The sequence below is a fragment of the Myiozetetes cayanensis genome, unplaced genomic scaffold, assembly GCF_022539395.1.
Source record: "Myiozetetes cayanensis isolate MyiCay16 unplaced genomic scaffold, myiCay2020 scf5-8, whole genome shotgun sequence".
NCBI classification, from domain to species: domain Eukaryota; kingdom Metazoa; phylum Chordata; class Aves; order Passeriformes; family Tyrannidae; genus Myiozetetes; species Myiozetetes cayanensis.
This window is the reverse complement of record NW_026087742.1, coordinates 76,350,848-76,377,127: the sequence shown is the minus strand read 5'-3', so window position 1 is coordinate 76,377,127 and position 26,280 is coordinate 76,350,848. Positions and strand designations below refer to the sequence as shown.

At 40.4% G+C, this 26,280-nt stretch overlaps 1 protein-coding gene across 1 annotated transcript in view; it reads right to left on the bottom strand.

Moving 5' to 3' along the window:
• Positions 1–3,848: 3,848 nt before the first annotated feature.
• The window catches only part of HS6ST3 (heparan sulfate 6-O-sulfotransferase 3), a 294,751-nt gene continuing 272,319 nt past the window's right edge, over positions 3,849–26,280 (bottom strand). The window contains 1 exon segment of the mRNA XM_050332462.1: positions 3,849–10,189. Within this exon segment, the coding sequence (XP_050188419.1) occupies positions 9,484–10,189 (706 nt within the window). The 3' untranslated portion in view covers positions 3,849–9,483.

The following is a 26,280-nucleotide window of genomic DNA, read 5'->3' as shown; positions in this document are numbered from 1 at the left end:
ATTTTAGGAGCATGCTCACAAATTTCTTAGAAAATGCTGAAAGGTGTCACACCTTGGATAGCTTCTGAAATAGAAGGTGAAATAGAAATAAATGTGAATGAAATCTTAAAAACCAAAGCCTTCCTCCAGTTGTATATAATAGAGTCCAGCAATTCTGAGTCTTGCTCTTGCTTTTAACTGTGGCATAAACTGCACATAACAGTAAATATTCTGATGTATTTCTTGAAATGTAACCATGTATGTGGAAAAAAATTATCTGTCTTCTGGTGGCAAAATCAATTTCTCCTTTTGCTATATAGTAATATTTATCAGCAATATAGACGTTTATTTCAAGTACCATCTTACTGCTCCTGCTTCATAACTGCTTTCAATAGAGTGCAGGACCCAAAAATGCAGCAACATTCATTTTGCTTCTCCATAATTCACACTGCCCTGCAGCACATTTAATTTTGTGCTCAGAACTGGTGAAAATTATGGACTCCCAGCTTGCAGATTGTCTCAAGTGATGCTCCCAAATGCTGTAAACACTGTGAGAGGCCCTTGGGTTCCTAACTGTAAGCCTTGAGGGGAGAGACTGTTGTTTGGATATCTGCAGGTATCTGAGACATCTGCACAGGGTTTACTTATGTGTCAGAGCAACTATTCTGAGATCTGTATCCTCTGAAGCAGCAGCTGAAAGTCAGATTGGCAACTTTAGGGCACCATAAACAGCACTGGAAGATTCTGTTTAGCAGCCTGAATTGCTCCCCAGTAGTATGAGCTCCCCATGCCATCTTGCCTTCACTGTCAAGATGCAGCCTTCAGGCTGACTCAGCCATCAGCTGCAGGGGTTTTAGTTTCAAACAATAATGTGAGTTTATGGAGGCTGACATCTGCCTCCCAGGAACCAAGCTAGTTTCACATTGGGAACCAAACAAGTAATGAGATACTACCACCACAATTTAGAAAAATGTGGAGATTACAAAGCCATCCAAATCTTTTGTTTCCCCAGAATGATACACCCTAACATAGATACGTGTGGCATGAAAATAAGGTACTTGCAGTGGGGATTTCATTAATGGCACTAAAAGGGGTAACAAAACATTATCTACCACAGTCCTGCTGCAAGGCATACGTATAATTGTACATAATTTTTCCTAATTATTAATCTGATGATAAGTATTTCCAATATATTAAGAGTCAAGATGCATATACATACATAGAAGCATAGATTCATAGCATTGCTTAGGTTGGAAAAGACCTTTAAGACTCTTGAGTCCAATAATTGATCCAGCACTGCCAAGTCCACCACTAAACATGTCTTTTAAATACCCCCAGGAATAGTAACTGTAGAGCTTTCCTACCCTCCAGCAGACCAACACTCCTGCCCGACTTCATGTCACCTTCAAAGTGACTGAGGGTGCATTCAGTTCCCTTGTCCAGATCACTGATAAGGATATTAAACAGGATTGGCCCCAATACTAAGCCCTGGGGAACACCACTAGTGACAAGCCACCAGCTGGATGTAACTCTATTCACCACCACTCTCTGGGCTCAGCCATCCAGACAGAAGTTTACTCAGTGCACAGTGCACCTGTTCAAGCCAGGAACAGCCAGTTTCTCTGGAAAAATGCTGTGAGAAATGAGGCTTTACTAAAATCTAGGTAGACTACATCCATGGCCTTTCCCTCATCCACTAAGTGGGTCACCTTGTCATAGAAGGAAATCAGGTTGGTCAAGCAGGACCTGCCTTTCACACACCCATGCTGGCTTGGCCTGATCCCTTGGTTGTCCTGTACATGCTGCATGAAGGCACTGGAGGTGATCTCCTCCATGACCTTTCCTGGCACCAAGGTCAGGCTCAAGGGCCTGTAGTCACCCAGATCCTCCTTCCAGCCCTTCTTATTGATGGTTATCCCAATTGCCAACCTCCAGTTGACTGTGACCTCCATGGTTACCCAGGACTGCGGATAAATGATGGAAAATGGCTCCGTGAGTCCTTCTGCCAGCTCCCTCGGTACACTCAGGTCGATCCCACCCAGGCGAATAGACTTCTGTGTGCCGGAGTGGTGTAGCAGTTGTTAACAATTTCCCCTTGGGCTGGGGCTTCATTCTGTTCCTCATCCCTGTCTTCCAGCTCAGGGGCTGGGTATGTCAGCGACAACATGTCTTACTATGAAACACCAAGGTAAAGAAGACATTAAGTACCTCAACCTTTTCCTTATTCTTTGTCACTATTTCCCCACACATCTAAAAAATGAAAGAGATTCTCCTTAGCCCTCCTTTGGTTGATGACGTATTTATAAAAACATTTTTATTGTATTTTATTGGCAGTAGCCAGATTACTTTCCAGCTGAGTTTTCATCCTTCTTATTTTCTCCCCACATAACCTCACAGCATTCTTGTAGCCCTCTTGAGTTGCCTGACCCTTTTTCCAGAAGTCATAAACTCTGTACTTTACCCTGAGTTCCAGCCGAAGCTCTCTGTTCAGCCAGACTGGTGTTCTACTCTCATGGCTCATCTTTCAGTGTATGGGGACAGCCTGCTTCTGTGCCTTTTGGATTTCCTTCCTGAAGCAAGTCTGCCCTCCTGGAGTCCTTTGCCCTTCAGGACTGCCCTCTGGAAGTCCAAGGTAACAGTTCTGTTGACCCCACAACTTACTTCTCCAAGAATGGACAACTCTATCATTTCATGATGGCTGTGCCCAAGACAGCCTCTGACTGTCACATCACCCACCAGCCCTTCTCTGTTCACCAGAAACAGGTGCAGTGACGCCCTGGTTGTGTCACTCACCAGCTGTGTCAGGAGCTCTCACATATAATGGTTCTTTTTAAACAGCAGCTGCTTGAATCTAAGCTGCTGTGAAGAACAATCAAGAAAACTAAGTTAACCAGAACTTCTGAGAGCTTCCTTTCTTCTGCTACCCTCATCAAATGCAGTCTTTGTTGTGTCCCACGAGTAATTTCTCATGCAGACTATGTATTTTCTTTTACCATTAATATAGCTTTCCAGAGCACTTAGCAGAGGTCAGTTGACTTGGATCAAAAAGGGGTTGATCATAGTTATTATATCCTAACTTGCCATAGCAAGGCCTTCTCTTTTAACCAGAGTCATCTCCAGGGAGGTGGCGTGTCTGCAATACTTGTTCTGGGAAAACTGAGAAATGTGTAAAAGTTTTGGTTTGATAAAACAGTCACAGAACAGGGGCCCAGACTACTGTTGGAAGCATCAGACCTAAAAGAGAGCCTCAATTACTCCGTAAAAGAGAGGTCAGTGTTTCTTCCTTACGCAGGTCTGTCCATGCTCCACCATGCTCTCATTCCTGTCCTGGTTGACTGTATTAAAGTACTTATATGAAGCAGTTATGACTGTAAAGCAATCAGTTCCTCCCAAGGTCCACGTATCCTCAGAGGATAAAAGGACACACGTACGAAGCTAACAATGCAGCAACAGACTGCAACTTCTCGTCCTTCCCCACAGGAGCTCATGAGATTATCCTGGCAGTTTGGACTGATCCTCAGCGCTGCTGGAGCAGAAATGAAGTCCAGTGATTTCACTACCACTATTTGCATGCTCCAGTCTTAATTCAATTCAAGTGAAGAAATTCTGACACTTGGGGTCACTTGAATTAGTGCTGGTGACTATTCAAGTCTCAACTCTCTTGTTTTAATTCAATCTGAGATAAAGCCCAGTAAAGTCAATTGGAAACAAAAGATTTGGTATTGGGCCCCAAGATAATTAAATACTAAGTTATATCAACATTATTTTCTTCCATGTACATTTTGTTAAAAGAACACAGAGGATTTTTACTAATATAGAAGCCTTTTTAGTCATTTTTATGGCTATGTAGATAAGATGGAATCGTAAAGTGTTTCAAAAACACAAACAATGTTTATTTGCTGCTCATAAGTAATTCATGGACCCAACAATACCCAACAAAACTTCTTCATTTTTAACAGATCTCTTAATGAGCATCATTTTACATAAAACCACCAACAAATAAATAAATTAAAACAATTGCTTTTGGCATCACAATGGTTAAATACATTAAATAATTCATTAAATTGTGCTTTACATCAATGAAAATCCCTAGGTCTACAAACTATCTTGTAAATAGGAATGAAAATAGATATGGTTACTCACAATACAATCTCTTAGTAGCAGAGTTCACAAACATTATTGCACATAAACAGAAGGGAAATTCCTAGAGAATAAAGTAATTTACAGCCTATTAATTGACCCTTTCATCTTAAATATGGCAACTAATGGGAACTCTTTATTTTTCCCTTCATTTCCAACATTTATTTGAAATCACATAGATAGTGATATGGCCAAGAAGGCGGCCAAGGACATTGTAAGCTATGGAACCCATTTTCCTCCACAAAATATAGACAAAGAAACTATTACAAGAACCAAACTGAAAGAAGTGTTACAGTGCAAATTTGGTACCTTTTCCGAGTGTGCTTTTGCCACATGTAAGAAGAATACTGCTCTAGCAGAATGATTTTATTGTGATTGTTCATCTTGTACATAGTAGTCTCCACCAACTTGGAAAGATAGTCCTTATCCAAGACCAAAACCTAAAAATTACATATGTAGCAAGGGAAGAGCAACAGAGGGAAAAAAAAAGTGAGATAAGTTTTAAAGCATCAATGCTCATAACTGATACAAGAGTGCAGGTGGCAAAAAAGAACTCTCTAGGGCAGAAGGAAGCACATGCTAATGAGAAGACCAACTTAAGAAATGTCCTGTTCTAGTAGCAGATGTCAAATGTGAAAGATCTCCACATGCAAAGGTGATGTGACCTGCCATTTGGTTGAATAGATATGCAACAGTTATGAAGTCTGGCTTTGGATCTGACTTCCATCACTTTTTTGTTCTGTACTTCTGCTTTTAATGAAGAGCAAATAACTGCTGCGTTTTGAGTAGAATGCCTAGCAAGGCTATCACAGCCTCACTATTAACAGAACTGCAGTGAAGAATATTCAGGATCGCAAATGGTGTTTTTTCTTTCTCCGTGGTTGTAATGGGTCTGGTTGAGATGGAGTTCATTTTCCCCCAGTAGCCTTCACATGTTATACTTTCTGTTGGTAGTGGAAGGGTGTTGGTAACACACCTTTTTTTGGCTACTGCTGAGCAGTGCTGGCACAGCACCGGTGCTGTCTCTCAACATTCTCTCCCCTCTCAGTAGGTGGGAGGGGGAGGGTGTGGGCAGTATCCTGGGAGGGGACATAGCCAGGTCATTTGACTCAAATTAACTAAAGGGATATTCCATACCATAGGATGTGAGCTCAAATATAAAAGGTAAGAACAGGAAGAGGAATGGGGGGTGGGGATGGATATTCATTATTTACAATGTTTGCCGTCTGGAGCAACCACTACACATGCTGAAGCCCTGATTACCGGGAAGTGGCTGAGGGAAAGTAGAGAATAAATTTTTCTTTTTCTCTTTGCTTGTGCATGCACAAACTTGCACTTTTGCTTTAGTAAACTACCTTATCTCAACCTATGAGTTGTTTTGCATCTTATTGTCTCTCCCCATCCAGCTGGGAATGGGGAGTGATGGAGTGTCTTGGTGGGCACCTGGAGTCCTGCCAAGGTCAAACCATCACAATCGTGAAAAAGCTTTTTACTGTTATCACTGATGAGTGGGAAAGAGAAGACAAATTATTATTCCTCAATAAAGTATGGTCCATAAGGCCATAAGCTGAGTTTTTGGACTAGACATTGAATTATCAGAAACAAGTTCAAATGACACATCATGTTTTTCTGTCCGCTCCAAGCTTACAGTGTAATTATGCAACTGTAAAAGGCAGGCAATGCTGGGAATGTGATGGGAAGGATTAGTAAGTACATCTCCATTACAAAATAATGAGATTTGTTTCAGCAACACAGTAGCACAAGCCAAATTACCTTGTTTAAGCAACAAAATAATGCCAGAAAGATGGACAGAAATCCTATAGCATTGTTGCTCGTAAAGGTTTAGAAAGAAACATGCTGCACTCCAATCTTATATGAGTCAGTGTAATTACAGCGAAGTCCATGCTGTCAGAGCAATGAAAACCTGGAATAACAGAGATATGAAGCAAGGCCTTTCTTTTGCTTTTGCATTACATTATTTCAAGCACAGCATCCAAGAGGAAAAAGCTGCAAGCCTGTGTATTAGAAGTCAGCCTGAAAGTATTTCCAAACTGCTTTATTTGTCATGTGCCAGGAAATTCAGCTAAGAAAAACAGGATTGTTGGTGCAGTGATTTTGCTTGATCTACTGCTGGAGCTGGGGAAGGAGGTGCCAGGTCCTTCAGTCCCAGGGGCTCTGGGCAAGATCTTCCCTTCTGGCTGCCTGCCCCACTCAAAAAAACCCCAAAACCAACAAACCAACATACCTATTCCTGCACAGCCAGGGCTATCTGCTACACAGGCTCCAGAGAAAAAAAAATCCAACAAAACAACTTCAATTTTAACTAAATCCCAAGTGTTAAGGTATATGTCACAGCACATTAACAGCTCTTCAGGACCTAATCTTGTCTCCTGGGAAATGACTGATGAAGAGGGTAGGCACTGCATGAAGATATTGCCAAACTATTAAAGCTAATGTAAAGGGCCTAAAGACTGCTTAGATTTTCCTCATTAGGCTTTGTTTTGTATCAGACAAAAGGAATAGTCTGGAGAACAACTGGTGTCCTTAGACAGCCGAAACTGATGATTACAGTCATTGGTGAGGCTCCAGAGAAGCACTTCTGAGCGCTGTTTCCTCTCCCCTAAAAAGATAGCACTGCATTTTCTAAATGAAAAGTGAGGACCCCATTGCTGTGAGCAGCACAGATAGATGGTCTGCTGGGGAAGGAGTCAGGCACATGAGGAAGGGAACACATTTTTTTTGCACTTATGAGGAAGAGAAAGGGATGCCTTACAAAGAAAAAAAAAAAAAAAGAGTTGGAACTGATTTTACTTCCTCACTTACCTTCCTCTTTAATGTGAATTTGGCCTTGCATCTCTCTTCCCACATGGATGGTTTCTCTCCTGCCCTTTAGGGTCTTCCCAGAACCCCTAGCTCCCTGTGCACATGGAAACAAGAAGTGCACCTGCAAATCCTGGAGATAGAGTATCAGGTGCAAAAACATCCTTCCCCTCTCTTGCTATGTGTCTGCAGAAAGATGCAGCAACAAATGTGGGAATGGGGAGATGCAACAGTTCCATTCATCCCTGTGTCACCACCCAGAAAGCTCCTTTCCTCTGCAGGGTCAGGGCCAGCCCAGCCTAAAGCCCTGGTGCAAGTGGTTAGTACTTCATACCACTGTGAATTACCTGCACTGAGTTAAAGGTGCAAGAATGCTGGTCAGGCTTAGCTCTTCATGGCCTCACTGTCCTGAAGCCAGGACACCCAGAGTGAGCTTCGGTCCTTGACTGTGAAGATTTGAATTTAAATCTCTGAAGGCAGGTGTCCATATGTGAGAGCGAGGTGTCTGAGTGCCTCTTCCAAGCGATGGGGATCCAGGCAGCACCACTCGGGAGTCTAGAGAGCTCCTCACTCTTCTCTAAGGCAGACATCCCATGCTCAAACAGGAGAATAACAATCCACAGTCCTGCATCTTCCCTTCTGAATGCAGAGGCTGGAAAAGATGCACGTGATCCACCAATGGAACAGGTATTAGAGACCAAAACCCACTGCTGCTCACCCCAAAAGTAGCACAATCAGACAGTCAGATGCAAAGCAGTGTATTGCTAATGAACTACATTGATAATGAGGTATCATCCCAGTATCCCTCTTCACTTCTTCATGCTCTTATGATACTTCATGTTTAATGTATTATTGTATCCATTAACTCTCAATGGGATCATTAGATTTTATTTTTGGTATCCTGCATAGATAAGTAGCAAGAGCATTGTCGGAAGAAAAGAAGCTACAGCATGCACAAAAAAACCCCAACTTGGAAATGAAGGAACAAATTTTCAAATTTAGCCTCTTTTTTTCTGTAACACTTTTTTTTTTTTTTTTTAACCAACTGGATAGAAACCTCAAATTCTGAAAACAAATGAGAAATGTGCATCCACATCAGGTACTCCAGTACTTCTAATTAGCAAATCTGTAAGGTAAAAGCCATTCATGCATGCAATAATATACTTTCAGCATCTCGATTTAGCAGCCACGTTGAGGCACTTAGAGAAATCTCCTCCTAATGCTTTACAGTTATACTAGAAGAAGAAGGAAAAAGACTCTCTCAGAAGATCTATGGTACACAGGACCCTCTTTTTGAAATGTCACTATTACAAATGAAAAAAACATAAAATGTTGGAATAAACAGATGCAGTTTAGCCACAAGAATGTAACACGTGGAGGAAGAACCCATTGAATATTTTTCTAGACAAGGAAGAGAAACAGATACAGATCTCTCATCATGAAAACAATAAATTTACAAAGAATCTTCATACAGAGTAATAAATATCAAGACTTTCCACATCTCCATTATGTATCCTATAAAAATGAAAGTTGATTTTTTTTTTTAGCCACTACTGTAGTTAGAGAGAAAACCAATTTAAATTGTATTCACTTGGTATCAATGTATTTTAATAGACAATATCATAAACCTGCCTAACTTCACAGACAATATATCTCCAGGCTTTTACAGCAAATCTGGAAAATGTCACACTGATATTTAAGCTTTTCCTGCTCTCTCTTCCCTCTTCTCTGTAGTTTGCCTGACCCCTTTTGTGAATGTGAAGGCAGATTTCATTGCCTCCAGCCAGATAATCTCCAGGATGTGTGCCCAGCTGCCACGTGGACCTCATGTCTCATGGCTTTGCCTTTGCCACACACACTCAGAAAGATGGCTGCTATCTGGCTGGGTTTGGTACTCTCAGGATCTGCAGAGAAATAATCTAACCCCTTCACCACTTCACCTATAAACCATCTCTGATTGCTGGTTAACAGAACAGAACAAGCAATGCCCCAATCCTACACTTTCTAGGTCTTTTTAATCACCTCACCAAATTCCTCCCTTAATCAAAACACAGCATGTAGAAGTTCGGTGGGCAATACGTGTACCTTCCTCCATTTCATTCACTACAAAGTTATGCACTACAGTTACAATGAACAGTACAAAATAAACCAGCTCTCATGTCACAAAGGAGCCAAGCCAGCTATTTTTTCCCAATTTTTCATTCATGTCTGCACAAGTTTTAGTAGCTCAGACTGTACAGGGTACATCTGTTAATGCAAAGGATATAGCTCTCTCTTCAACCCATCCTCATAGCTTAGGGCTTTGAAGGAAGTCTTTTTGGACAGAGAATCTTATTCTACTGCCATTTAGGAACACTAATCAATACCTATTGAGAAAACAATACATTCTCACTGGCAGAAAACAAGAAAAACTGAGACAAGGAGGGGTTGTCGTCAGACGAGGTCTCATTTACCAAAGCAGTAGGTCTTTCTTGGCTAACTCCCAGGTAGCCAAGCTGCACAAACTCTCTGATCCTCTCACTGGTCAGTCAAGGTGGAGGAGCATCACCACCTTGCAACCTGACTGTTATAATCTTCAGTAATGGCTACTTGTGCTGCCTCTTCCCTTGGCCACTGGTGAACTCTCTGCTCCCGCAGCAGCCGCCGCTCCTCTCGCCTCTTTAGCCGGTTTTTCTGATGCTCCTCTTGCTTGGAGTACTGGAAGCGCTGCAGGAACAGGTCCTTCGCGTATTCGTACAGCTGCACGTCCAAGAAATTCAGCTCCTCTATCCGTTGCCGCACGTCCTCCCCAATGTCCACGTTGGAGGCCCGCGTAACATTGAACTGGGTGAATGGGGAAATGAATTTCAGGTTGAATGTTCTCTCAAAGAGGTACTGTGTTTTCCTCTGAAATTCTGTCAGCCCAAAGAAGGCCATATTTTTCAGATTGTTCTTGGCGCTTTGGAGAAGAATCATATTTCTTTCACTCTCATTCATAAAAGTCAGGTTGTAGCATCCCACCAGGCTGAGGTCTGCCAGCATGCGCACCTGGCGATTGTTGGCCAAGTTGTAGCTACAATCCATGAATTCCTGTAAACTGACTCCAGACCAGTCATCTCCTTCATAACAGGTAGGCAGCTCGTCTGGCGTTGGGCTTCTTCCGTCGCACATATGAAGGGAGGTTTTCCACGTCGCACCCCTCTGGACGTGCTTCCATTCACTCAAGTACCTTGACACTGGATCCCTCAGCATTGTGATGTAATAGAAATTCCTGAAATATATAATTAAACGCAGTTTTAAGGTTTCAGTAGATTTCACTATTTATTCTCCAATAAAAACATTACCTGACAATGGCATCACACCCTTCACTTTTTCCAGCGTAATGTAGGCACTTTTTAGTGGCTACTTCTGTGACAGAAAAAGCTTCATAAATATCAGGAATAAAGTACAAGGTAAACTGGGAGAAAAATAAAAATATGAAAGGAAATAAGCCATTATTAGAGAAACAGAATTACCTTGACCTATCAACTTTTCAGTCACAGTTACTTTGTGCAACCAATAACCCCTCTACTTTGAAGTGTTAACCCTCCGTAACAGTGGGAAAAGAGATTGATACAATCTCTTCTGGACTGAGTCACATGTGTCACAAGATGCACAAGATGATAATCCGTGCAGCACTTGGTCACTATATAAGAAAACATGAGTAATTTCATGTGGATGGTGCAAATGCTAAAAATAATACCATGTGGAAGACTGGCATGAGCCACCTACTTAAGAAAAACCCTATTATTAAGTGGGTTGGAGTGAAGATAATAACAGACCCAAAATCCATTCATATGACTCAATTTTAGACAAGTGCTTGATTGAAATTAGTTATAATTGTGTAATACAAAAGCATTTGTTGGTGTAAAGACTATCATTATTCAAGCTCACCTGTCAAGACTACAAAAGAGACACCATGATATATTCATTTGAAATAGAGCAAATAACTACAGAACTTGCATTTTCAGTTCATCTTTTAGCTATGAAATCCAGTTTGCACGTCTATTTATGGCAAGCTGAAAGGGACTGCAATCGAATATGCATCAAGAAGGCTTTCACAGATTGACGTTTTTTTACTGAGAAATGTTTTACTCAATAATAACTCACCTGAATTATAAGGTGACATCATAAACACAAACTAAAAACAAAATACTCATGATTTCTGTCACTAAAATAACCAGAAAAAGACTCATTACTAAAATTAACACACAGTCTGGTTCAAAAATAGGCTCGTGAGTTTGCATGACTCATCTGACTGCAAACAATACATTAATAAATCATAATTCCTAAGATTTCTTAAGAAAAGTCTGATTTCATTACTCTTTCTTGAGCCTAGGGAAGGACAAAGGAAGTAAGCAAAAAGCAAGCTTGCTGAAGACAAGTTATCCTGTGAACAAACCAACATTTTGAGAGAGCCATGTAATAAAGACCTAGCTCCAACTGGATGAAAAATCTCAAAATTTATAACAATCTCCAAGATGATTACTTTGATTTTCCAGGTAACACACACTTTCTGCTACTAAAGATTCACCATCTCCACAAGCCTTAGGTTTGTCATAAAAATATACATTTCCCTCCATATTCCTAAAAATGCAGATATATTTCCCAGTGTAGACAAAGGAAAAGGCAACAGGTCTGAATGCTTTGTCCCTATTCATTCCGAGTTCTCCACCTACAGGATTTTCTGAAATAAGGCTGTGAGGCCAAACTATGGACTATGTTCTGCTGCAGGGTCATTTCCTGAGCTGCTATCTAATGGAAACAGCTGTTTCAAGAATTATTTCACAGCAGAAGCTTTACAGGTGGAAGGATTTAATCTAGGGAATGCCATGGATGCATTTTCATTACCGCTTGCATTGGAAACTATGATTTGTCTTAGAATTGAATGATACTCCGAAGGATGATACTTCCAAAACCATTTGGAGCTTGGGCTTTCTGACTGCTACTCACACATGGTCAAACCACACTTCAGCTGTTTAGATCCCCTTTAGTTACTTACACAGCCCACAACAACAGTGAACCCAAGGATCCCACAACCATTCATAGACAGGTATTTCCAAAATCCCTTTTCTAGTCTTGCAGAGCAGGAAGTAGCAGGAATCCCCCTGTGTGCTCTGCAGGATAGTTCCACTCTGAAGAGTACTGTCTTTGGGCACTTCAGGTACAGCTTTCTCTTCTCAGATTGGATGATCACCTCATCTTGGCTCTACACTGTAAGTATGAGAGCACATTAAGGATTGCTTTCCAACTAAGAGGACAAAAAGGGGGCACATTTCACTAGTTTTGTGCAGATAAAATAGCCCAACTCCCAAACACTCATCAACTCTTGAGTGTAAGACACTCTTGCTGCAACATCCAGCAGGCATGGATAGGGTTGTGACCAAAAATGACTGAAGCTCCAAGGGAGCAGAAATGAAAAATGGTGGACAAAGGCTCAGAGGCAGTTGCCAACATCTACATCCACAGAGATATGGCATCGGCTCCAGTCCTTGTATTGCTGCTCCTCCTCTTTTCAGATAGTTTTGGATGTTAATATGTGGTAACAGATGGGTTTAGAAGTTGCTCTTGACAGTTATTTATACCTCTAATAATAGTTCTGTCTTTCCTCACCCACCTCTAGCAGTCCCAGTCAGGCATGACTCAGAGCAACAACAATTAACAAAAATACCTCCTTTGCATCAATCATTTCCATTTCGTCCCTGGATATGTAAATATGTTTGATGTACAGTAAACAGGTCTATGAAGCAAATGCATGGAAATGAGAAGAGTGCATCTTTGTATAACATCCGCAGCTTCCCTTCTGCAGACCCAGACAGAAACTTTTGTCAGTCTGCTGCTGCTCCTCCTTGCGACTACCTGACTTCTGCATCTGTTTTCACTGTCCTGATTAATCTGCTTCTGGTTTCTGCAGCTTTCAGAGAGTTGCCTTCTTGTGCTATCCACTGAATGGCTTCTTTACCTGGCAGACAATCTTTAACAGCAGCTTGATACAGATTTAGTTTCTGAGTTACTAATAGCTTATGCTGCATTCACATTTTACAGATTTCTGATTAACTTTCTGTTTGTGACTCTCTGTCACCCTTTTAACCAACCTGAGGTTGGAAGACCTTAAGATTTCTCCCACCTAATCCTGAGCACTGTCCAGATGACACTATGTCACATGCTACACAGAGGACTGGGGGGATGCTGCACCGCAGTTATGCACAAAGTTTTCTTTCATGTCTCTAGAATAATGATATAAGTAAAAATACATAGGTCGTGCATGTTTGTTTCAGTTGGAAAGTTATAAACATTATCTTAGGAAATTGCTCTCTTATGTTGACATTTATGGATTAAGTATAAAAGCATTTCAGAGCTTTCATTGCCTCATACGCAAGTGTTCAATCACACTAGGAATGGCTGAGGAGTCAGCTCGTAATAAAGACAAGAAGCAGTTCATAAAAAGATGAAACTGAGTATGGTCTTCAGTCTGTCCCTTCTTCTCTGTTCGGTAACATAGCATTAAGTTAGCTAAACACTGAATATGCTTCAGCCACTCTCAAAACGGATGTGCACTTGTTCTCTTCAGTGTAAATGACATGCTTGCGTCACTCATGCTCATGCTTACGTGGCTATGCTAAACTTCATGGCTACCCACTGTGGGAAATTCTGAGTGAAACATTAAGTAATCACTTCTGTTACCCTGTCTGACAAAGCAAACTCATCACAGACTTATTGGCTTCATTTCAATGGACTCTTAACCTGCGTTACTCAAACTACTCTCACAGACAGACTCAGTGCTTGCAGGCTAGACAAGAAGAATACACTGGCATGTCAGTGAGAAGGTATTTTACACAAAATATTACAAATTATTTAAACCCCATGCAAATTATTTATAGATGTATATATCTCTCGATAGATATATATCAATATATGTATCAGCGTATGCATGTGTATGTGTGCATGTAAAAATTTACACTGAAATCTGGCCATAAGTTACAGCTGTCAATGACAGAAAAATGATATTAAATGCATGTGTGTGTTTGCCAATGTATCTTGTAACTAGATAAACACACAGACAAGCACAAACAGTTCAGATTACATTTCAAACACCAGGCCACTAGTCACAGTTACCTGAAAGGAAACTTTATATAACTTCCTCAGGTTAAACAATCTCCTTTTGAGCATAATGTATTGGAATTAATGAATTACTGGAGCTGTCACTATGGGATAGTTGATGTTTTGGACAGGTGCTAAGCACCATGATAGTCAGAGCAAGGGCCTGATGATTCATGCAAAGGCCCAAACAAGCATCAGGTGTGAAGCGTGGGCTGCACATTACTGTTTACACTAGAATGATAAAGCACTTGGTAATTCCTAAGACTCCAGTCCTACTTGCATGAAATGCAATCTCTTCATTAGCATTAGGCAAAGAAAACCTTTAACAGAACAGATAAAACAAGCTTCTAGTTATAACCTAAGAACATGTATTTCTTCTACATTATAAGGTATTTTAATATAAATACTCTAATCTTACATTAATCCTTCAATAGAATTGCTCTGGTTTAGAAATTAATTTCAGAGGAGCAGAGTCTGCTATTTAGCAGAGGTGATCCCAAGCCAGGGCATTTTGCCTCTTCTATCACCATGGAACAGATGTCCCAGCTGAGGGAGATTTGCTAAATACGTGAAGGATCACCGCCCATTGAGAACAAAAACATCCTGTGGGACCTCCTGGGGAAGAAGGATGAATGGCATCTTCATAAAAGGAGAACAGTGTGCTCACAGCAGCTGATGCAGAGACGGAGGAATATCTGAGGTTGAGAGAAAGAGTCACCAGAGAACATTTTGGAAAACACTGACAGAAGAAAGGAAATGACTGAAAAATCCAGGTGCATCATAAAACCACCCACATTCTGGTTCTTCCTGGTAGCAAGTAAAATAAAAGCCCTAGTCAAGTTTATGACTCAAGTGGAGACAAGAAGTTTGCAGCTTTAATTGTGGAAGTCAGAGTGCTCCTGAAATACCCAGCAAAAGCCATCCTGTCAGCAGGCTTCTGCTAAAAACAGAGGTTGTGGCAACATGAAGGGTTAATAAGGATCGGCATTATGTGAACAAAAGCCTTATGCCTCCCATTTTTATTCTGAAGCCCAAATTCTCAGAGGTAGTAAAAGAGTTAACCAGCAATCAGCAACCTCTCTTCGTGCAAAGTATCACCAGTATGGGTAATGGTAAAATGAAGAGGGTAAACAAATGAAACAAAAATAAAGATAACACAACAGTGAACAATCAGGGAACAAGAACATGCAACAAGAATGATGGGGGAAGGCAGAAATCAAAGAAACATTGTTGGGCTGATCCAAACTGGTCGAAGTCATCCTAGTGAAATGCAGATGTATCATTTCAAGGCTGGCAGCCTCTTTGTGCAGAGTGTCACTGCATCCATGTTGTGCTTAATTTACAAATAACCTGCCCAACATAACAAGAACAGACTGTACACTTCTTATTCATTCTTAGAACAACAGCACTGTAACAAAAAAGCTGTAAAACAGCACAAACTATGTGCATGTCCATCTGGCTGCAGGAAGCATCGTACAGTTTATCCACCAAGCCAGACAGATAAATTCTAGCTGTCCCACAAACTTTGTAAAGATGATATAGCAACAGCACATAGGCTTCTTAAGCTTATCATCTGTCACTGTGATGGAGTGGTTTTCTAAGAGATCCTTTACATAAGTTTGTGACCTTAATACTATTAGCTGTCCTTTCAGGTTTTCATGGGTTTCTTTACAAGTCTTTTACTGAAAGAACAGCCATCACTGTTAAAAAGTTAGATTGTCTACTCTTACCACATGTGTTACCTATTCAGCACATAGAAAAAACAGCTAATTGGAGGTTTTCTCAGAGGATTGGAGCACCCACTTCTTCTGCTCTTTTTACCTGGGATGATGAGCACCGTACTTACTTAAAACAGTGGCTGTAATGTCCTATAGACACTAAATCCATAATAAAGGAGAACTTGCCATTGACTTCGATAGAGTTAAATAAAAGTAAAATAAAATAGCATAATAATGGCCAGTCTTCGCGAGCGAAGATCCGGGGAAGGTCTTTACACCTTCCAGCCTGTGCATTGGATTTTTTAGGTGAGACACAGTGTGCGCGGAACTGAGCCCACTCTTTAATCCTAAGGTTCATCTGCCGGGGCCAAGCGAGCTTGGACGGTGGCAGCGAGGTCCTTAGGACGTAGGTGGGTTGCCTTTAAGGGCTAACGAGCCCCACCTGCCCGGGAGTGGCCCTGACCGGGAATCGAACCCGGGTCTCGGCGGTGATAGCGCCGCGCCTTTACCACTAGACCACCAGGGGCTCCAAAATAAAATAGCATAAAGTAAAATAAAATAAACCAACTTATATTTTGAGATACAAAATATAAAATTTTAGCTATGCCTCATTATTCCTCTGAGATTTTGTCCCATAGCTCTGAATCCAACTAGAATAAAAACTGGCTACTGTTTCCTATTTCCAAGTTGGCCACGAGCGTCTGTTGGTTAACTACACTTTTCATGACTCCAGTGACATAATGCGCAGCTAAATCGGTATGATATGCCTGCTCAGAGAAGGGACTAGATGCTACTTTCAGGGTAAAATATCTAAATGCAGTGGTTTACATATAAGCTACACATCTAGGCAAGCTCTGAAACCAGCAGGGAGCTGTCCAATACAGGCAGTGGTGTTTGGAGTGATGCAGCTGGCCATGGTAGGTGCTTTCATTATAAAACTCCAATTTTTCTGTTTAAAAATTGCAAGCCCTTAAAAATATCCTCTGAAATATCAGATTAAATTCTGTATCCATGCTATGAAAAAAAAACCCAGGAAAGTTTTGTTTTTGGTTTTTTTTGCATGGCTGTTGATCATAAGATTAGTGTCCTTCATCTGATTAAAGAATGAGAGATGACAAGGACTGTCTTTTAGAGATCAGTCACTCTGACATCAAACAACTTTTAACAGTAATGATTTAGGGTAATCAAGAAGGGTAGAAGAAAGACAGTGATCCTGTAGCAACAGAAATGCTGCAGGTACAACATTAGGAAATTTTCCATCTCAAGAGTCTAATTTTCCTTGATTTGAAGTTAGAAGAAATTCAACAATGGTGTAGAGCCATATGAAGATACAAGTAGAGTGAGATACTAGCTAAACTGTTTGAACATAGCACTGGTTTAGATTCATGCTATATGGAAAAAAGATGAGTTTCAAAATCCAGCACTCCATCTGTACTGCTAACAATGGTAAAAACCACAGTTGTGGTGACTGTAATTTTTATTTTTTAAAGTAATGGATAATGACGAAAATAATAACCACATTCTTGACATATCACATTGCCACATACCCTTCAAAATCATCAGTGAAAATGGATCTTGGGATCTACTGCTGCAAAAGGAAAGTGGAAGTGTTGAGACTTTTTTGTTGACATAGAAGAATATAAACTTGTGAGGATGAAGATTTTAATTAAGTATTTCAAAGTTGTGTCTAAGACATTAGGTGGAGATGAGAAACTGCAGCCTTCCAGTATCTAAGAGGAGGTCAGTGAGAAGACAGAGCCAGGCTTTTCACTGATGTGCATGGTGGGATAGCTAATGAGAGACAATGGTCATAAATTGAAAAAGGGGAGGATATAAGGAAAACAATTTTCATTACGAGAATAATTAAGCATTGGAAATCTTTGTCAGAAGCACCTCTGTATCCTCCATCCTTGCAGGTTTTAAAGACCCAACTGGACAGAGCCCTTAGCAACCCCATCTGTGTTCAGTGGTGACCACACTATGAGTAGTGAGCTGGACTGGACACCTCCTGAGGACCCTTCCCACCCCAGGGGTTCTCTGATTTTGGATGACAGTGCAAAATCTGCTGTCACCAAATGTACAGTCCTGTCAGACAACACATCAGACCAGAAAGACCCACCAACTAGATCATCCCTATTCTCTCTTGTTCTTTCCTGGCTACCCTAGGCAGGCCACAGGGGACATGCTTTGCCATTTAAGGGTTTGGGATTTTTTTAATATGATTTTAACTAGGACTATAACACTCTGAATCAGCACACTCTGAATTATTGAGCAATTTCAGGAATATTTATTTCAATGACATGTTCTTCAATATAGAGTCTCTAGAAAGTGGAGAGGACAGTGCAGATACTACATGTCCCTAAAGAAATTAATTCTGTTCACAGGTAACAATTCTGCATTTTGAACAGCTCCTAGAGTAATGAAATTATGTAGCTACCCATGGTTTTAATCCCAGTATTTTAGAAAATGCACACGAATAGCATATGAATATGTGTGAGCTTTCTGAGATAATGTAGGTTTTTCCTCCTGTGTGTTGCCTTTGGGATTAGGCACAAATTTTCAAACATAGAGCATAAAGTTGGGCATTTAACTCTGTATTCAAATATGTAGGTAAGCTCAGTCTCATTGCCAGTGAAGAAAATCACAGAATAGTAAGAGCTCAGATACGAAAAAGTCACAGTCAGTCGATTTATTTAGCAAAAGGAGGTTCTCAGAGCCATCACAGTACCCTTCCCTGCCAGCATAGATAACAGCACTCAATTATCCCCTTACTAAAGCATCCTAGCCCCTATTGAAACATCCTTTTCATGCTATAGCTGCTACTAAAAGAGCTTATGAAGATTGCTTCTTACAGTTAGGAACATGAGTCTTATTCCCGGACTAAACCTGGTCTTAGTCTACTTAGATCCAGTTGTCCTTGGGCTAACACTGAAAATATAGCAAGGGGATTCATAAATGTAACATCAGAGAAGGAGAAATAGCATCTAAGTCGAAAATCAGAGAGCAATTACACCTCTCAACTTACAAAGCTGAACTAGTTGCTGCTGTCTCCTCTGATAAGACAAACCCAAAGTGACCACTGCAGTCCCCAAAACCCTTGGGTCATGCTTAGATCGCTCCACTCAGAGATGCACCCTAAGTTTTCCAACATCTCAGCTTTCCATGCTAGCTTTTGATAGGAAGTTTACAAAAGTAAGAAACTCATGACATTGGTTCTGTTTTTTGATCATCCAAGAAGTCCTTTCCTGGCATTTGAACTTCCACGACTTCAAATTTCACTATACATGGCTAGAATTGGGGAAATTTCACATGAGGTCTAAGAGGTGTCTTGTACAACAAATATTTTCTATCTCTACTGACATTGTATTTTCTGATACATCCTAACATAGCATTTGTTTTTTTATGGGGCCACAAAACTCTGGAAACTCATACTCTGTTGCAAGCTAATATGGTCTAGTGGAGGGCTTGGAACTAGATGGTCTTTAAGGTCCCTTCCAACCCAAACCATTTTCTAATTCTGTGAATGAAGATGTCTTTCCACTCTCCCAGTTTGACTGATAAGCACTCAGTTGATAGAGGAAATCTGTTTCTGCTGGCTTGCAATGCATGACCATGCACTTTGAATTACCAAACTTCATTCCACCTATTTTTCTGAAATCTTCAAGGTCATTAAGCAAATGCCATTAACATACTTCAGCTTTTAGTGCCAACATCATTAGTGAAAATATGAAATAGGATCAGAGTTAAAACCAGCCCTTGATAACCTTCCTTTAAAGCAGAAAGTTCCTCTTTCAGCACATGCCATTTTGTTACCAGCTTCCTGTTCACCAGAAAATTCTCAAGCTCACCCTCATGTCTCTGCCTTGCATAATAATTTGCAGATGCTGGTCTATCAAACACTTTATTGAATGTGAATCTCTCTTCTCCTATCAGAGATAAATGCTGGATATTTACATGTCACAGGCCAGAGGCTGAGAATGGTGGCTCCAGCTTTGCTGCATGTGAGAGCACAGGAGATGGTTAAGATGGGGAAATGACAATTTATTTCAGAGAGAAGCAGTCTGGAATCGAAATGCACAGATGAGGCGATTTGATGGAAAAACAAATCAGCCTCTTTCCATCAAACAAACTTGATACAAATTGTAAATCATTTCTTGATGAGACACAAATCTAACAAAGTTCCATCCAGAGATTTTTGTTCTTTGCCTAAATTATATCAAGCTCAGTTGTTCTAAGTATTCCTTAAATTGCTGAAAGGACTGAAGTAGCAAGAGCCTTACTGAAAGAAATATAAACACAAAATGAAATAATAATTCAAACAATAAGAATTTCTTTGTTCTATCAAGCACATGCATAAGAAAAACCTTGTACCTTGTAAGACACAGCATGTGAGCACACACAGGAGGAAATACTATTCAAAAGCAATAGCTATGCTCTATGTCTTAGAAGATTCTTAAAAGATATGCAAGGCATTTGTGCCAGGGAGAAGAATAAATCCTTTGTGGCTGGGACTGGCAAGGGAGGAATCCATTGCTCATATCGCCCCCATTCTATCTCATCACTATTGTGCAGAGATAATTGCTGTGTCTCAAAAGAACTGTGTAAATCTGGGGTACATATGACACCTTTACTCAAAAATGTTGTTTCTTTTCCCTCAGCCTTTGCTGTGCCACTGCACAGAATGCAAAATGAAATAAGGGTGTATTGGCACTATTGTACTACCTGCCTCCTTCCAGAGCTAGCACTAGCCCCAGCTTGGGAAGGAAGTATTGAACTTGTCTTTCTCAGAGAGATGTACAGGAGAAACGAGCTTAGGGGATGACCCACAGCATGAAGTGGCAGCAGAAACAAGGGCTGGCCAGAGAAAAGGAAAGGTGATGACAGGCAAGGGACAAGAGAGGAGCACACCTAGAGACAGTGCTGCACAAGTGACCTACAGTTCAATCTTGTTTTGCCAATATAGCCTCTAAGGGTAACAGAAACTCATTTGGGAAGAGACTCTCCTGAAAAAGTCTGAAATCACAGGTAACAACTTAGTATAGCAGGATTCATAATATCCCTCATGCACACAGGACAAGCCACAAAACACCTTCCTCCCAATCAGGTCGCAGTCTCTCAGCAGTTGCCAACAAGGTTAGAGTAAATGCCTGTTTCAGGAGGAGCATCCATGGGGCAAGTTACTGCCTCTGCAACTGAGCATTCCCCCACCTCCATTGTAAAAGGATGGGAATGCAGAACTCCTTCCTATTTGGTAACTTAAACAACATGGGGCCTTTTGTAATGGTTCTAAAGAAAAAAAAAAAACCTACATACTTTTATGCAGAATTATGAGAGATTTCTTATCACAAGGGTCCTGGCTGCCTGCAGGAATACACCTGCCTGGTAAAATTCAGCTTCAAAGAGCCCCTGAAAAAAACAAATAAAATGTGGCCAGATCCTTAAATCTTCTGACATTTACATTTCTTCAGTCAGATTTTGTTAGGTCTAAACCAAAGCAAAAATATTTATTTTAAATTCAAATAGAACATTAATTTTTATCCTCTTCCTGGTTTCTGAAGCAGCTGTTGCTGTCCCATTTTATTTTCTGGCTAGGTAAGACATGCAGCACCAGCATCACCAGTGTTCCTCTGTAGTTAGCTTTACTGGAAACCAGTTTGAACTGCAAGTGGCATGCAACCAGGTTGCCTCCCTAATTGAGCTTTCTCTGATTTCCAACTGATACCTCAGATGCAGGCACTCTTTTCCAAGTCTGGGATGCTCAGATAAAGATTCTGTGGGATTTTTCACTGCAATGCATTTTGAATCAGTACAGTAATTCTGCTCAATTAATAAAGTAATTAACAATAAAAAAGGCACAGTAATTGAAATCCCTTTGAAAGTACATCAATTTATTCTCTCCAAGATTTGCCTCAAACCTTTATTAATTCTGACACGAAGCATAATGACCATAAATTATAAATGATCATCACAACATCTAGGCATTACAGTCATTTTCTTGTCCTACATGTTGAGTTTTTAAAACAACTAGATTTAGTCATAACTTTTGAGATTTGCTTCCTGTAACGTAAACAACATGACAATATGGATATAAAAGAATTTGAGGTGATTTTACTAATGAAAACATTGTAAAAGTAGTCTTTCCCATTCATACATTGATACAGTTCACAACACCTAAGGAAATTGCCCAGCTGTAAAAAAAATTTAAAAATGCGCTTTTTTTCTTTTTTTTTTCCCCCCCATAAAATTTCTCTTGTGATGTAATGGTATGTTTTTTTCCTATGAGATGTTAAGCAAGCAGATGACAGGTATTTCAACTGAACGCTTCACGATAGACTGCTGACTTTCCATTTCACTCTGCGCTTTGTGTTTCACTAAAATACTCGATAGCATCTAAGCAAACACAGAAATGTTTGGTGTGAATAATACAACTCAAAGCTATAAGTGAAATTGCCATCTTCCTCCTCCACACCCCTACGTACACAAAACCTCCACAAGGGGGCACTCTAATCTTCCCCAAATCTTAGCGAAAGCTCAACTTGCTTTCCAAAACTTGATGTCATAAAGATTTTGCCTACAGATACTATGGTATCTTAGCTTTTAGTAAGCTTTTACCTACTAGAACTGACTTCATGATAGAATTTCATACAACAAAACCTGCAATTTGAAAGCAGGTCAGTTTTTATGCACAATTTCCACTACATACTTGGCACACAAAGAACTTTGATAAAGCTTTTCCGAGTTCACTGCTTGCAATAAACAGCCAAAATGAGACCTTTTACACACATGCACACACACACACACACTCTCAGCTCACACTCCAAGGTGCAGTCTGGTTCTATGTTGTATTGTAATTTGTAGGCTAAGCGCAAAGTAAGCGACTGTGAGTGATTTCAGCTCTCTATGAATGCATCCCGTAGGCACCACAGTTAAGGTATAAATGGCATTAAAGTTATTTTCATTGTCCTCTCAACTCCCTGCAGATATGAAAAACAAATCTTATTTGGGATACCTTGTTATTTGCTTTAATATTCTGAATGTCTTACAGAGACAGTGTTATAAGTCCTCATCTGCTTAACTCAATTGTAGCTCTGTGATGTTTTTTATTATTTATCATGTGTTTGACTTTGGAATACCTAACAGAAACCAGACCATCTCCTTCTTCTGACCTCAAATCTTAATTAATCAGGCTCAGACACACATGCCAGGCTGTGGACTGCACTGTACCACTAGTGGTTGTGGATGTTATATTCTGAGAAAAAAGTTAATAAGATAAAATAAAGAATCCCAGGCTTCTAAACAGCTTTTATGAAATATTCTTTACCTTTCAGGAAAACTAGCTAGGGATTATACGAATTCAACCCTGTAGATACGGCACAAAACCACCAATCTGCTAACTCATTCAAATAAATCTCTGCACCTTGATCTGCAGCACAAACTTTAAACAAAGCTTCCATGATCGCTCAGCAGTAGCGCTGTATGATACCATCATGTTTAACCCACGCTGATGGCAGAGTCCAGGCTTCTGCAAAACTTGTGCATTCACACAAGCCAAGATGCTGACAGGACTCCATAAGAATACTGGCTACAGCAAGCCATCATGGATGCCTGTGGCTCTGCAACTTTCCTCTGAAATGGGCAAATCCTAATCAATGAAGCACATCTGCACCATGGCAAAAAAGCACTTCCCAGTCCCTTCAGGCTATGAACTGACTACTTGAAGCATGACATTTGATTAGCCTTATTATCTCCAGTCATTTATATATAAATGTTTTTAGGGGCCATGAAGCCATCCAGCCTTTATTAAAATCCAGCTACATTCTCAGAGTGGATGTTAACTTCCTTCTTCCTTTTCTGTCTGTAAAAACAAGAAGGAATTTTTTTGTTTGTTTTGGGTTTTTTTAGGTTATCATCATTGCGATTTCATTATTGTAAAATAACCTTCTCCTCATACATTAGTGCAGCAGACTGTTGCCATACCCTCTCACATATGCAAATAGGCTAGGCTTTCCAGTCTTTCCCCACAGAGACATGTGACATTGAGACTCAACATGATCTAGCATCTTTCTGAACTAAAGGCCAGGGGAATCGTGTGTGCGACTTTATTTTCAGAGGTATCTCTCATGGAAATTAGTGAACATCTGTGCAGATGCTGAACCTGAATTCAGGCAGCAGAGACAAAACCTATCTGAAACTGAGCTTAAGGTCTAGGAATATCTAATGGAATATCTAGGAATCTTTATCTTTGCAAGTGGAGGATTTTTTCCCTTACCTTTGAAGAGCCAGAGTACTCTTTAGGTCACTAACTTATCTTGCTCTAAGAGAACTGGGATAATGACAAGGTTATGAAAAATACTTCTGCATTAACAAGGAGCAAAGTTGCTGATGTGTATCCTAAATAACACAAAGATTTGAATACAGAACACTCATTAGGATTTCTTTATAGACTGTAAATTGCTTTCTGTCTCATACAGAATATTACTGTCAATACAAATATAGCAGGGATGCAAATAGGAAAGCAGAATTCAGGTTAAAATATCATGATATCATGAACATTTTTCTACAGTTTTAATGACTTCAGTGTTTCAGTCTTTTATCTAACAGAGATTACTAAGTCTGCATCAGTCTTATTTGTGATACACACACTGAATATTACATAATTTAACATAAGTAAAACCTCTGAATTTACAAAAGAAATCTCATCAGAGTCCCCTGAGCCACTGAGGATATGCTACCTGCCTAGTAAAATTAGTCAAAAAAAAAAGGAAAGGGTGCAAAACAATCTGGTTTGGGTTTTTTGCTTTGAAGATGTTCCTTTTCAACAGGCTTTTTTAAAGTAAAATTTTTGTTTATAATTGTATCATTTTTCATATATGACAAAACTATGCATCCCAATAGCCTCAGCAAGTGCTGTTTAGCACTTGTATCCCTGCTCTCCATCTTGATACAGCAGCTGCTGTATGTTCAGGCTAAACTACAGCCCTGCCTGGATGAAAAGGAAGTTTGCATGCACACAGACCTGCAGTCATGACACTTTAATTTGCTCCAAGGCCTTAATAAATACACCAGCATTAAGCACGCTCATGCAAACCACAGCTCTAAAAATAACTCACTTCAGAGATTTTTCCATGCTGTTTCCAGTAACAATGCTTTTACCACTAGGAACAATGAGCAGTACACGAGCAGGGATTTATCACCAAAAAATCGCACTTTGGAAAAGCATCAGGGATCCTCAGAGGTGTAGCAGGGGTCACATTAGTATTCCCTGAGCATCGATGGAAAAGACTTGGCAGCGTAGGGGGGCCACCGCAGTGAGGGGGGTAAGCAGGCACGGGCATCCCTCCTCATCCATCATATGTCCGACAGCAGGACCCACAGGTGAGGGCTCGGGCCAGTGGCCACCAAGCCATATCATCTCCCCAAAGTCCTCAGGGAAATATTTTTTCTCAGAGGCCAGAAGTCCAACTCCACCTGTCTAGCACCCCTTCCCAGACCAAAGCATTCCCTGGCATGCACCCCAGCCTGCCCTGTTGGAAGGAGAGGAGCTAGTAGGAGGGGACAGTACAGGCTCTCCTTCTCCTTAATTGTGTAAAGACAATTATAACTTTGCCCTAATTGCCCTTTTTTTTATTATTATTTTTGTCCCAGTACTCTCAACAGATCGGGAAGAAATATTTACAACAAATGCTGGGCAAACAGCAACAAACCAGACAATGAGAGAAGAATACATATGTTTCTTGAAACAGTTTTTCAGTCTTAAATGTAATTCTCTTAAATTCCTAAACATGCCTGCATTTATTGTAAAAAGGCCAGTAAAGAGAATATACAGAATAAATCAACAGTCTACAAAAACACATAGCAGAGACTGAATCTTAAATTTAAAAACACACCTGATTTTAATTAAAAATCCATGATACATGCCTTGAAGCAAACGATCTGGGAATAAAATTCCTAAATTGGTGAATCCTGAGCACAATTTCAACACTGAAACTGGGAAGACAATGTTGGGAATCATCAGAGGTACAAATATTGCAGTGTTTCTTTCTTACTTTCTTACGTATGTGTTTTCTGTTTCTTTTCCTTCTAGCTTCACTCTCAATTCTTTGGCATCACTTTATTTCCTTTTTTTCCCTCTATTTCTTTTCTTCCTTTTTCCCTTCATTATTTGTGTCCTCACACAGCAGTGGCATAACTTTATGCCTGGAGGAGCTGCAGAGGGAGCAGAGCATTTCCATGTGCTGTTGGGCTGACACAGAAGAAAACCAGACTTTCTCCTAGCTAAGTTTAAGACCATTTGCTCCTGCACCAAGTTTCTCTGCACACCGAGATGGCTGCAGAGAAAAACTGAGTGGGAGTTGGATGGTGCCACTCCAAGCCCTTGTCAGCGACAGAGATATGCTGCTGCTTGCCAGGGTGGGAGCAGGGGCTGTGTGGCTGACTCAGAAGGGCACGTTGAGGGCTGGAGCATGGGGTGCAGGTCTCATCAAGAGATGTGTTGTTTTACCGA